The 14,779-nt window shown below is 34.4% G+C and overlaps 1 protein-coding gene across 1 annotated transcript; it reads left to right on the forward strand.

Moving 5' to 3' along the window:
• The first annotated feature begins 916 nt into the window (after window positions 1-916).
• Window positions 917-6,445, forward strand: LOC111908956 (UDP-glucuronate:xylan alpha-glucuronosyltransferase 1). Its single transcript, XM_023904754.3, has 4 exons — window positions 917-1,228; window positions 2,841-3,056; window positions 3,153-3,778; window positions 5,242-6,445. Exons 1-4 carry the CDS (start codon window positions 1,203-1,205, stop codon window positions 6,267-6,269), a joined length of 1,896 nt encoding a protein of 631 aa, XP_023760522.1. The 5' UTR covers window positions 917-1,202; the 3' UTR covers window positions 6,270-6,445.
• Window positions 6,446-14,779: the final 8,334 nt, after the last annotated feature.

Below are 14,779 nucleotides of genomic sequence, written 5' to 3' on the forward strand. Positions count from 1 at the left end.
ACCTTAGCCTAATCAATCATCGGACTGGAATGACAACATGCAACAGGTCCAGTCAATCATCAAACTGGAATAGTCAGGGTTTGTCGGTATGCCGTCTTAACCCAACCACTTCTTGAGCCTCCGTGGCTACTACTTACAGCCGACCCACACCAGGTATCTTGTCCTACAGCATATAGCAGGACTACCTCAACCTATCCCACCACCATATGACTATCTCACATAAGATGTCACGAGAAAAACCTAAAGAAATAATTCATAAGTACTGAATGAGTACAAAAACTAAAACGACTTATTTTGCAACAAAAAAAATATGAAGGACTAAATGTGTACAAAATTATTAAGGACTAAATGTATACAAAGTGATAAATATATTATCTTATTAAGTCCTTTTTACCGGCTAATCTGGAGTAGCCGGTCATAAGGACTAAATGTGTACAATTTAACAAGTTAAATGGATAAATATGGTCGAAAAAAAAGCTAGTAACTAAATGTGTATAAATCAAATAATATATTATCCTAATAAATAAATAAGGTCCCTTGTAGCAAAGAAATAGGCAATGACACATAGACTCCACCTAAGAAAGAAATAGGCAAATGGAGAGTAGGAGGTTATAAAAGGGGGAAATGAAAAAATAAACAAATAATGTTCAATTGCTTAATTAGTACGATTAAACTTAGATGATTAATAATGAGATTTTTGTAGCTTGGACATCGTCGTGTCAAATGAAACAAATTTTCATCCAGAAGATGAACTTTATATATAAGTACTCGTATTATATAGTTATGATGGAATTACAAACAAAAGCCACAAGGCCATGAGACACGAGTTATAAACAAGACTAAAACTCGCTTGACTTGTGGTTTACGTTACATGAGTCTAACATTACAAGAAAAGTTACAATCTCTTTTTCAAGCTGTCTTATCCCACCCCATCGGCCCATCCCTACCGCCCCACCCCATCGCTTCTCACCCTTCTCTTTCATCACACCAACTCAGCTTACGTAAAGATTCTACCACCACCTACATCACCACCACCATCGACACATATACCATAAACGTTGGGTTGTCCCTCTCTTTTATGAATCTATACATCTCTTGTTCTTTCCCCCATTCTGTTTTTGTAGCTCCGGTGTTTCACATAAAATCCTCTCCCCTACTATTAATTGCAAAGTATCCGGTAAGAGGAGGAGGCACCGTCATCTATGGAGACTAGACAGCCATATTCCAAGTAAGTTGTTCTATTTATCTTACCTTTACCAGAAAACAAATGGACAATACTTTCGTTTCAGGGGTGTTTTTGTTTTTTTATCTGGTAAAAGGTTCGATTCCTGTCACCTCTATGTGAAACACTATTGGGGGTGGGTATCTAATAACGTTCTCTTCTCTAGTTTTTGACTCCAGTGAAAATGTCAGCCCAACATGTACATGTGCTGAAAGAAGAAAAAAAAATCTACTTCGTAGTGAATATTTCATGTTTCAAAAAAGATTCAACTAATAATTCCACGAATATTTCTTTACATATTGTCCTTGATGAAAACTGAACCTAATTTGGTTATGGGACAGCAAAAGACAGATATAGTTAAAATATATATATATATATATATATATATATATATATATATATATATATATATATATATATATATATATATATATATATATATATATATATATATATATATATATATATCACTCTTTATATGATTGTTGAAATGTATTTTACATGACCTTAATATAAAAGAGTCAAAATACATTTTTGTTGTATAGTGATATGGATCAGAATGACATTTCATTTTATGCATTGATATATTAATCCATTTGTTATTTATAAAAAACATCTCATATATTATGATTTTTGTAAGAAATGAAAAGAAAAAGATCGAGAGAATGTAGGAAACTCAGGGAGGTGGTCTCTGTGGTCCTCAATGCGTTTACTTGGGTCGCCTGGTGCTATAAAAGCAACAACATATTTAATGTATTAGTCAGGAAAAATGCTTATTTAGCTTGTGAGTGAAGTTCACGATTAAATCTAGAAAAGGTTCCTGTTTTCCATGGAAAATTTGGTGTGTATTCTCGATCATCGAATGTAGAAGATATACCTGGTCCTTAGGAATTAAATATCCTAAGATGAACTGAAAAAAAAATCTTTATCATTATTATAATAAGTTTTTATTTTTAAATAAATATATATAATAAAGAAAATTAGGCTATATACACGTACCCATTTTGCCCCCTGTTCACGCTCCCTATGCTCACTAGCTATTCAATTAATGAATCTATTGCTGTTTAAAAGAATAATACAATAGGAATATTAAATCATAAATTTTAATGTATTACTGTTTATATACGATAGAGGTGCAAGTTAACAACTAATTAACCAAACTAATTAAAGGTTTGATTATGTTTATAAAGAAAAGAAATTAAGATTAGAAATGTGTTGTTTTGCATTTTATTTGTTTTGATATTTTATGGATAAAGGTTGGTTGGTGAATGAAAAGGAATGGGTTGGAAGTCGAAGCATGTTCCGACATAGGTTTGGTGAAGTCTTTTTCATCATTGGTGAGGTCGTTTGACCAGTTAAAAAAGTACTATAATCATGAATAAAATATTATCATATACCATTATATTATTAAAATTTGAACATTTACTTGAATATAACTTTTAATCATATATACCATGTTTTTCTAAGTATTTTATGTAAGTTTGATAACTGGAATATGTAAAACGAAAAACCCATCGAAGAGAGAGTAGTGATATATAGACCACCGTTTTGTTCATAGATCGGTGATTTGTTGACTTACATGTTTATTGTTTCCATTGCTGGAAAACGATGATCACAGTGAGGATATATACAAAAGAAGGTTTCAAAGAAGTAAATCGGAGGATGATCAGAAGCCTCTTCAGGTCATATCGCATGACAAAACCGGAAACTGCAAGAACAAACCATCACAACCGCTGCTACTCGCCTTCGTGATGCTTGCAACTCTCATCTTCATCACTTACTCTCTCACTTATCATAACCATCACTACAAAAACATCCCTCGTGCTATTTCAAAGTAACGTAATCTACTCTGACTTTTATGATCCGTGTTTTGACTCCATATTCGATATATCATTATTTATAACTTAACTAGTTGGTGGGTTGCAAACAGCTGGAAGTGGGGTGGAGGGACTGATGATCAAAGATACGTGTCGCATTTAGAAATCAAATGGGATGAGATATCGAGTGTTCTTGACAAATTATCTGGTAAAAACCAAAAGATCGATGGGAATATTGGCTTCTTGAACTTTAACGAGACTGAAATCAGTGACTGGAAGACACATATTACACAAACTAACGAGAATCAAATGGTTATTCTTCACCTTGATCCTGTCGACAAAAATGTGACCTGGGATTCGTTGTATCCTGAATGGATAGACGAAGAACAAGAAGAGGAAGTTCCAAGCTGTCCTAATCTGCCAAAACTCGAATTAGTGCAAAGGAAAAGGCTTGATCTGATTGTGGTGAAGCTTCCTTGTGAAACCGAGGGAAATTGTTCTAGGGATGTTGGCAGGCTCCATTTGCAGCTTGCAGCCGCTGGGCTTGCTGCATCATCTAGAGTGAAGCATCTGCTTTTTGTTACTGATTTCTTCCCGATCCCGAACCTGTTTCCTTGTAAAGAGTTGGTGGTACGTAGAGGAAATGCTTGGTTATATGAACCAAATTTGAAGGTGTTGCGAGAAAAGATTCAGCTTTCAGTTGGATCTTGTGAACTTGCATTGCCTTTTAAACCTCGAGGTCAGTTCCATTCTCAAAACAAATAAGTTTGACTTCTAAAATCAAAATACACCATTAAAATATAAGAAAAATATAAAAAAAAATAGCAATTTACTTTATTTATTTATTTACCTATAATAATAATAGCTTTTTTATCTTATTATTTTTAAGGAAATCTTCAATAAAGTCTCAATATTTTGGATTATGGTTTAATCCAAAATTAAATTTTGTTTATACAAATTCAGAACATAATATCGGTTAAAAATTCAGGATAACTCATTTTGGCCGGTTTCACAAATTTAGCCATCATCCAGTCTTTTTTCATTAATTCGTGAAAATATTGTAACACCCACAATGATGCATAAAAGAAACATCGATAGATTGAAGTTGTCTGCAAATAATAGGAGGGGGGGGGGGGGGGTACTTAGTTTGTCTTTCTATTCCTAAAAATTAGCAACAATTGTATTTCTTTTTTGTTTATAAAAGACGTGTTATGTTTATAAATGGTTTGTTAATAATAATATACAAGAGTTCAAGGGCAATCTTCAGAAAAATCTAATATTGGTTATTTGTTAAAAATAATGTAAGTATTCAGAAAAGTCCAAATATTTTGACGCATTAACAAAAAAAGACAGAATACTGACTAAATCTATGGAACCACCCAAAAGGGTTTTTTTTCTGGAATTTTAGCCGGTATTTTGTCTTTTTTTTATGAACAAAATTTAATTTGAGATTAAACCATAAACTGACTCAAAAATATTAAGATTTTATTGGAGAATTTTCATTTATTTTTATTATAGTATTATACTTGCAAATTTGATTTCTAAATGTAATTTTGAAAATTGTACCGATTAATCCCTAGGCGCTACTCAACCGATTAGAGGGCGCCTAGCGATTAATCCCTAGATACATAACGAGTGAAACAATATAAAACGATAAAATTTTAACATTTTGAAGAAGTTTTTATCTCAATGAAAACTATTTGAGGCATGATTAGTGTTGTTTTAATCATATTAACCTATTTTGTTATGATATTAGTGGTATTTATGAACTTTGATATGATATTAGTCATATTTAATTTTTTAAAATTCAGCAAATTAGCAATTAATGGTCTCCGATTAATCTCCGCCTAGCTGATTAATCGTTTAACCCCAGTCCACCGACTAGCTAACGTCAAACGTTTTTTACAACCTTTATATATATATATATATATATATATATATATATATATATATATATATATATATTATTGTTTTTTTATTAACACGCCGTATTTGAATGCTCGATGGTATAAGTAAAGTTAACAATATTAATGGATATTGTTATAACTAGGAAAAAAATTGGAAGTACAGTGTTGTAATAGGAAATATGAAAGTATGATGTTATAATAAACAAATAACTGAAAATATATTTATATTTATTGAATTTAAAAGTAAAATATAACCCCACTTTGATGTTTATCTGATCTCATGTTTGTGAAAAAGATGGAGAGTATATTGGAAATGTTCGGAGGGAGGCATATGTGACAATCCTACATTCAGCACATGTTTATGTTTGTGGGGCAATTGCTGCAGCACAAAGCATCCGGATGTCAGGTTCAAATAGAGATCTTGTGATACTTGTGGATGAGACCATAAGTGATTACCATCGGAGTGGACTAGAGTTGGCAGGATGGAAGATTCGTACGATCAAACGGATACGAAACCCTAAAGCTGAGAAAAATGCATACAATGAATGGAACTATAGCAAGTTTCGTCTATGGCAATTGACTGATTACGAAAAGATCATCTTTATCGATGCTGATTTGCTCATCTTAAGGAACATCGATTTCCTATTTGGGATGCCTGAGATCTCTGCTACTGGTAACAATGGAACCCTATTCAACTCTGGTGTAATGGTGATCGAGCCATCCAATTGTACTTTTAAACTTTTGATGGATCATATTAATGAGATCACATCATATAATGGTGGTGATCAAGGGTACTTAAATGAGATCTTCACGTGGTGGCATCGCATCCCAAAAACCCTTAATTTTTTGAAGAACTTTTGGATTGGCGATGACGAAGAAACAAAAGAGAAAAAAACGCGCCTTTTTGGAGCTGACCCACCAGAACTTTACGTACTCCATTACCTTGGGTTAAAACCATGGTTGTGCTTTCGAGATTACGATTGTAATTGGAATTCAGATATATTTCAAGAGTTCGCGAGTGATGTTGCTCATGAACGGTGGTGGAAAGTGCATGATGCGATGCCTACTGAGTTGCATCAGTTTTGCTTGTTGGAATCAAAGCAAAAAGCACAACTAGAGTGGGACCGAAGAGAAGCACAAAAAGCTATGTTTAAAGATGGGCATTGGAAAGTAAAGGTACGAGATCCACGACTAAAAAAGTGCATCGATAACTTGTGTTCGTGGAAATCAATGTTGAAGCATTGGGGAGAAACAAATTGGACAGATGATCGAAGTTTTAATCCAACACCACCTATGATTACCAAACTCAAAGTTGACAGATGAGTACATGTAGCCCATGTAGTTGATGGATTCCTTTTTGGTATGTAGTGATTGATTTTGTAATAAATTGTAAATTTGATGTTGCATAGTAATGGTGTGTCCTAGAGACAAGGATTCTTTATTGAAATGTTTTGTAACATGTATAAGTCTAAATTCAAAAATATTTAGTTTTTTGTTAATGGCAAATATATGTTAGCATCCAGACCCGACCGTAAAATTTTAAAGGCTTTATGTGAAATTAAGTTTGAGGTCTCATAAAAAGTTATTGTAATATGTTATTAAATAAAATCACTATTATTAAATTAAAAACATAAAGTTGATAATAAAAATGGAAACATTTAGTAAAATTCACTGTTGTAAAAATCCCGACTAGGTCCCGATTAATCCCTAGGCACTACTCGACCGATTTGAGGGCGCCTAGTGATTAATCATTGCATACATAATGAGTGAAACATTATAAAACGATAAAATTTTAGCATTTTGAAGAAGTTTTATCTCAATGAAAACTATTTGAGACATGATTAGTGCTGTTTTAATCATATTAAACTATTTTGTAATCATATTAGTGGTATTTACGAACTTTGATGTGATATTAGTCATATTTAATTTTTTAAAATTCAACAAATTAATAATTAATGGTCCCCGATTAATCTCCGCCTAGCCGATTAATCCCTTGACCCGAGTCCACCGACTAGCTAGCGTCGAGCGTTTTTTACAACCTTGGTAAAATTACATATTATATAAATATAGTAAAAAAGAAGTCCCTTGTGAACAGTTTTTTGTTCTGATTGGTTGAAATTTTTATTATTTTTTTTTGTTTCATTCATATTCTTTCCCACACTTTCCCAGACTATCATATTCGTTTGAGATAGTGCTTTCCATGTGCTTTCATCAGCACAGCTACCGTATACGTGTTATTTTTTTTTTGATCTGACTCAACTCTACTCACCGATTTCCGTTGATTGCCCCCGGTTTTCTTTCATCGTCTTCACTTTTCTCCAGGTAATTTGTAATTTTTTTCCCTTTCTTCTTTCTATTTTCCCTGTAAACGTCTTCTTTGCTTTCTGATTTTCGGGCCTCCAAGGTCTTCCAATTAGAAGCAATAGGTTGGAATACCATTCTCATCTCGCTCCTTGTGTACCTCTTTTGTGTTCAATCGCTTTAGGTTCTTGGGATAATACAATGACTAGGTTTAGACTTTCGACGTACGGTTCTTCCAACTCTGAATCCACTATCAATTGACCGATAACGACCATGCCTTAAATCCGCATACAAGCCAACCGCCAGTTTGTGACGTTCAAAGGGGACTGAAACTATTAGTAGAACGTCAGGTATTTGACTTTGATGTCTACTCTTCCATCATCGGTACACCAAATGGGCGTCCATCTTCTTTGTTTTTGCAAATTACAGCCCTTTGGACCTTCTACCAAGCACCATACATGGTACGATTTTGTTTTCTACGTATTGAGTCACTTGGAGTTTATTGGTGGTTTTATTGAAAAAATTCTTATTACTTGGAATTGTATTTCCTTTTGCACAACAGGTATACAATGAAATGTCTGATTCAACGAATGTTGTAAAAATGATGTTATTCATAAATGTGTGGACAAAAGGCATTATTACATGTCAATTGTTTTGTAAAATATGTTTGATTCCTCCACAAAACCGAATACAAGGTTTGTGTTATCACAATGCTAACAAGCTTTTTATTTACATCGCTAATTATCTGTTTCATATTTTTTATTTAAAAAAGTCACTTAAGACTGCATTATGTATGTTATTTAGGTATAAAGAAGTTGATGACGAAGAAGTAGAAAATACGAAAGGGCAGCTTCAAAACAATGGTAACAAACTTTGGCTTTTATTATTACTATAATGTAGGAATTAAGCTTATTTCTGTCTAAAATTATGTAAAACTTAATATCTTTTCTAGATTAAATGGATAATCGAATAATACTTGAATAATACTTTCATGTGCTTGGAACTTAGCTGATCCCCTTTTTCTAACCTATAATTAGGTTAATTGGTTAAGGATTTTATTTTTCTACTTTAATTGGAATACATGGAGCCAAATGCAGGATTAGTTGCGTGATCTCATAAGAGGAACGAGTTTGTGAGAATAAGGTGTCAAAACCGGCATTTTTCTAGGAAATTCTATTCTCATGTAAACATCATCCATTGTAAAAGCTTGTACTCTAAGAGAATACCATACTCTATGTTCATTCAAATACATCTCACGTGTTCAACTAAGGGCTGAAAACCCTAAAAATCCTGATTTATGTCCATTATGGACTAGGATTTCCTTATTGGGCCTAATGGACCAATAAGCTTCCAATTTGACTATTTGGGGCTTAGGACCCTTAAATGGGCTCTAATTGGACCCACCTTCATGAAACTTAACATTTTGGGGCATAATGGGCCTAAAATAAATTCGTTTACCCCTAATGGGCCTTATTGGGCCATAACTAATCAAATTAACCCTAATGGACCATTAAACCCATCCATTTATGCTATTTGGGCCGTGAACACACTTAAGGGCCCAATGGGCGAAAAATAACTATTGGGCCTCATAATTTCAAGACATGGCAAGAAATGGGCCAAATTAATTCACCTCCTTTCTCCTAGCCCAATTTTCGGCCCATGTTTGTGTAAAAAAAAAAAGGAAGGAAATGGATAATAAATCCTAACCTTGCCACCTTAAATTTTTTAAAGGTTAACCAAATTTAATATACCAAATACAACAAGGCAAATCCCATATATCCATGCACACCTTTCTCTTCCCTTTTTCTTCTACCTTCTGCCGAGGGCAACATAACACAACACACACTCACACATTTTCAAACTCTCTCACAAACACTCAAGAACATCCCTTCTCATCTATCAAAAAATTTGAGATCTCTAAGTGCTTCAAGAAGATCCTTCACTGACATCATCAACCTTGAACTCGAGATCAACTCAAGGAAGCTTGCTAGGATCAAAAACTCACTCCATCTCTTCTTTAAAACCGAGAACAACAAGGAAAGGTGAGTTCATACCCCTATTTTCGATTTTTACTTGGTTTTGGGGGAGAATACAAGTTGTTTTATGTATATATATGTGTATATGCATGAATATGTGTGTTTTTCATAACTTAATTGTTGATTATGTGCTATTTGCTTCATAAATCTAAAAATATGATGAGAATATTAAGTTTATCACTTGGATCTACATGAAAACCTTGAGAAAGTATGTGTTATCACATATAACACATGTAAACTTGTAGATCTGGGATTTATACACTTAAAATAGCAAAAAGGAGTGTTATGTTCAAAGATCTATAAACTAGACTCATAAATCAGCCCTTGATAGAAACGTTTGGGTCCAATCTAGGACTGTTTTGGTCAGCTTAATGATAATATTTTTCAAAAATTTTTTACATGAAAATAGTTCAGGTTTATACCATTAAAATGAATACTCTCACGTTTTCATACGATTTTTCTACAATTTTTGGCGAATTTTTCAAAACTGCCTATCAAATTTGAAATAATTTCGGACCAGCCTGTGAAAGTGAGCAATTTCTCACTTGTTAGAGGCCTGTAAAAATTATGAGAAAAATTGTGAACAAAGTAGACAGAATTTACAAGGTTCCAGATTTTACGGATCCAAATTTCAACTTACAATGATTTTCCTACAAATTTTCCAACAACTAGGCCAGAAAAGTCAAAAACCAGAAAAATATGTGTTTCACAAAAATCAAGCCAAAGATGATATTTTGACAAAAATGGGTTTAAAATTGTAATTTTACCACAAACTAGTCATAAACACAAGTTTTGAACAAAATGGGGACTAAAGTGTTATTTTTACAAAAGTTGGGCCTTAATTGTAATTTTTTGGCTTATTGGGCCAAGAACGTCATTTTTACACAAAGTGTGCCTTTTATGCTATTTTAGTGAATACTTGAACAAAAACCAGCAATAAACTAACAAACGGATTAATTTTGATCATTTTTAGGTTATTGGGCCTTAGTGGCCCATTTATATGTTTGATAGGTTTTATATACTATTTGTGTGCTATTTGGGCCTATAAATACCTTACATATGAAATGGGCCTTAGTTGTCCTTTTATATATATTTTGGGCCCATGTTATATAATCTCATTCATATTAGGTTTTGAAATGACTCACATGTTTAGCAATGCCTTAGTGGCTCATTTACATGGTTCGTTAGGCCTGGAATGAGTTTTATACGTTTATCTTCATGTAAGTTCGATTAAGAATCTAGTGAGTTTTTGTCAGTTGACACCTATTAAGTGTTCGATCGTAGCCTGTAGTTATAATCAGAGTCTTTTGGAAGGAGAGCGGGGTTTTGTGTATAGATCTATACAGGAATGACACCCCACATCTGAGTTGTTCGCTACAATTAGACTACAACGGTCTAGGGTGACTATAACCTTATTCTATTTTTCAGTCGGCGTTCACAAACGCCAAGACAGGTGAAATTCTCATTAATTAGTATGGTGAAGACGGTTCACTTAGATGAATTAATGTTAGGAAGTTTTCGGGAGACTATTTTCTTTTATGTTGGATTACTCGGAAACTTACTCACACTGATACCCCCACCTCGGTGTTGGTACAACAGCATTATCTATTTTCTTTTATGATTGGATCACTCGAAAACTTACTCACACTGGTACCCCCACCTCGGTGTTGGTACGACAGCATTAACTATTCTTCTTTTACGGGCAACGTCGGGTTGTCTGGGGACATTCTATTTACATTCTCGTCAATCACTTTTGATGTTCTATTAAACAATAACACACATGCATTAATACAAGATCAAGCATAAACATACCAAACTATTTTAAGAAAATACAGGATTTTCTTGTGATTACATAGTTATACAAATCATTGTCTCAAATATACTTATGAACTCACCAACATTATATATGTTGACGTTTTCAAAATAACTTGTATTCTCACGGACTTGTTAAGCAGAAGAATCAACAAGAATAGGGGATTAGTATTGTGTACTGTTAAACATCATACATTGAATGTTTTGGTCATGTTAGATTGTACTTAATGTAAAAAATGGAAGTTGTATTATATTATGCATGGTAATGATGATGTTATGTTTCATTTTATATTCACTGTAATGATATTTCAAGATGAAGTTACGCACAAGCCCCCGGACGTTTCCGTCGTCTGGTTCGGGGGTGTGACAGATTAGTATCAGAGCATTGTTTATAGTGAACTGGCATATCTAACCATACAAGATATGCAATTATAAATACAATGGGACTAAACTACTCTGAACATAATAATTAAAATACATACTTATGTGCGCATTTTAGAGTAATAACACAACAAGAACAGTAAAAGACTGTGGAGGATTTGAACATCGCTATTAAACCCGGGCATTTATGTAGTCGTATTGGGGGTGAATGTAGCCTGATCAACTACATTCATTCAAAATACGACCAACATGTGTTCGGGAGTAATTGTGATGGACAATGAATCAAAAACTTACCATTTAATTATCCAAAGAGCTTATAGAACCAAACCTAAACAAAATTAAAATACTATAGGAGTATTTGGTGTGCTATTTGTTTCTAGTATTTATACCCCATCGTGCAATACACTATAGATGGGTATCATTAGCCAGGAAACCCCAATTTCCCTAGTAAGGGAAAAACAGGGTGGCTCGACCTAGAGGAAGACCCAGAAGGAGACTCAGTGGAAGAACCAGAGGAGGAACATGAAGTAGAACTTGTAGATGGACCCGCCGAGTCAGTAGTGGACCTCGAAGAGGAAGAGCCCAATGGCAATGACGATGATGCCTCGGATGCAGAATCCGATGTCATCAATCCTCCATGCATGGTCAGAGTACCGACTTATCGTGTAGGCCTCGGTGGCCCCACGCCCCCACGGGCACACGATATTTGGAGATGGAGTCACCAGTAGGGGATACAACCACACTACGGTAGGAACCGAGGTCTCTTCGATCTTAGTCATAGAGTACCAGCTGACCGGGCCCTCCCAATCATAGCCCGGCGCACCCGAGACGTTGGCAACCAAACTCAGGACACCCCAAATCAAATAGACCAAATGCAGTTGCTATTGAGGGAGATGAGAGAAAAACACAGGACATGAACGGAGACTCCCGAGCAAGACAATTAGTTTGGGAGGTACGACTACGAGATACCGAGCGACAAGTAGCTCGTCTCCGAGGTACATCTACTTCATCAGCACCACCACCAGACACTTTCCGCCACAATTAGGATCAGCCTTTCTTTACTCCCCCTACTATCTAATATGACTCTCTTTCGTGTACTAAGATGGTACTTACCAATGAAACAATTATGTGCTATCTTTATTGCATGTTATTGCATAAATTCAACTATATGCACAACCGAACCCTCGAAACCGCTAGATACTTAAGGATCTCGAAACCAAAACAACCCATATACTCTAACGATAGACATAACGATCGTGCCAAATCTACGATTACCTACTACCGTAAATACATCATAGGGATGTAGATGGAAACAATGAGAATCATACGACAAAAGGAAAATGTCACCCCATAGAAATAACAAGCACACCCGCGAGACACTGCTCCTGCAGATGGACTTTGCTACATTCCAAGCTGTTGTAACAGCGGCAGTAACCGCTGCTATGGCACAACTCAACGCAAACAACACCAATAGAGGTGGAAATAGCATCGACAACTCCAGCCGAAGGAACGAGCACGAAAACTGTCACACCCCCAAACCAAGGATGGCGGAAACATCCGGGGGTGGAGGACTTCATGTATAGTATCACAACAACGAGTATAATAGTGCTCAAAGTAATTACAACCATCATAAATATAACTGGAAAAGTTACACCAAAGTATATGTTTACATGTTTCAAATCAATTACATTATGATGACAAAATGAACTGTTTGACGATTTAACGTCCCATCCTCAAAATGTTGTTGGTTTTCCTGTTTCACTAATTTCCTGAGAATACAAGTAGTTTTGAAAAAGTGTCAACAATTAAGTTGGTGAGTTCATAAGAGTTTTGTTTGAGAAAGAAACCGTTTTCCTTGTAAAAGCGACAAATTATGCTTCCAAAAAATCTAATATTTTCTTTATTAAGTGAGATGAATACTTCTATATTATGCTATAATGAACCCTAGAAAGACCCATAGATTCCTTCTATAATCGCCCAGTGTATATAAGTTATATAAAATTTAAATTAAATAAATCGTCGAGTATAATGGGTCTGCCCTAGGTCCACAATCAAACAAGGAACAAGAAGTAAGGCGGCCCCACCAATTCTAAGTCGATTATGACTACATTCTTATATAACTCTAGCATATACACTTAGCAATTATAGTTGAAGTCTAACAATTCTAGATGAAATATAGTTTTAACAGAGATATGATTCCAAAGAAAATCCTGTAGTTTCCTTATAAAAGTTATGTGGTCCTAAATCCTAGGACCGAAAATAAACAAGTATTTACCATACTTAAAGATATAAAAGTGGTTTTAAATCGACATAAAACCCTTTTTGATTTGGAAGTGAACTCCTTTTCAAAGTAAAATTTTCCATGTAAAATTGAAAGATAGTTAACTACCTATTTGAGTCGCTATAACCATACTATGACGAGAAATAACCTGCACAACGTTTTTCAGACGTTAAGATACTATGACTCTTGTCACCCGTAGACCTGCATGTCCCACTGTAGCTAGCAGCAAGGTGTGGGGTGTCAAACCCAATATAGATCTATACACAATTATCACGCTCTCCCTACAAGAGACTCTGGTTATAACTTACAGTAATTGGGATCCCGTACTCGAACGTACGGGGAGAGAATTGCCTCACAACCTAAGTTAACTAGTTTACACATAGTTTGATATTAAAACCTCTTCCGTGGAGGAAGTAAAATCACCTTTTCTGAATAATTTAGTAATATGAAATCCTTAAACTATTACTATCATAATTTATCATGTAGGATATGAAAATCCATTTGTTTTGAGAGTAAAACCTTTTTCATGTAGTAAAATCCATAAACTATGCTTATTGAAGTTTATTATATGCGTTCGAAATGAATGAGTAAACCTTATCATGAATGACTAAATTTCAGTTTATGATGATAAACTAACAAGATAATACATTCAATATTTAGAACTTATGGTTATACACTTTGCTCAACATATTACAAAGTGTTATGCAAGTTGTAAGCTGTTAACTAGTTTTTAACCTTTCAGCACTATTTTAGAAAAATCATAGAAAACTCATACGAAGTCGAAAACTGAATCCATAAATTCTGATAGTTCATAAAATGTGTCTAGTTTGTTCATAATTTTTATTATGATTTTTGGAAGTCTTTAACGTGTGTTAAAATGTTCACATTCATAGACTCGTCTGAATTCGCTTTTGAAATGATAGGCAGTTTTGTAAAAATCACCATAAATCGTAGAAAAATCGTATGGTGATGTGCAAGTAGTCATTTTAAAGGTATGAACCTGAACTATATTCACCTAATAC

Source organism: Lactuca sativa, chromosome 3 (genome assembly GCF_002870075.4).
Source record: "Lactuca sativa cultivar Salinas chromosome 3, Lsat_Salinas_v11, whole genome shotgun sequence".
Classification (NCBI taxonomy): domain Eukaryota; kingdom Viridiplantae; phylum Streptophyta; class Magnoliopsida; order Asterales; family Asteraceae; genus Lactuca; species Lactuca sativa.

Bases quoted from the DNA above. Each gene is read 5' to 3' on its own strand.
- LOC111908956 (XM_023904754.3), top strand. From the start codon at position 1,203: ATGGAGACTAGACAGCCATATTCCAA. The intron at 3,057-3,152 runs GTAACGTAATCT...GGTTGCAAACAG, and splicing joins ATCCCTCGTGCTATTTCAAA to CTGGAAGTGGGGTGGAGGGA. The intron at 3,779-5,241 runs GTCAGTTCCATT...TTTGTGAAAAAG, and splicing joins ATTGCCTTTTAAACCTCGAG to ATGGAGAGTATATTGGAAAT.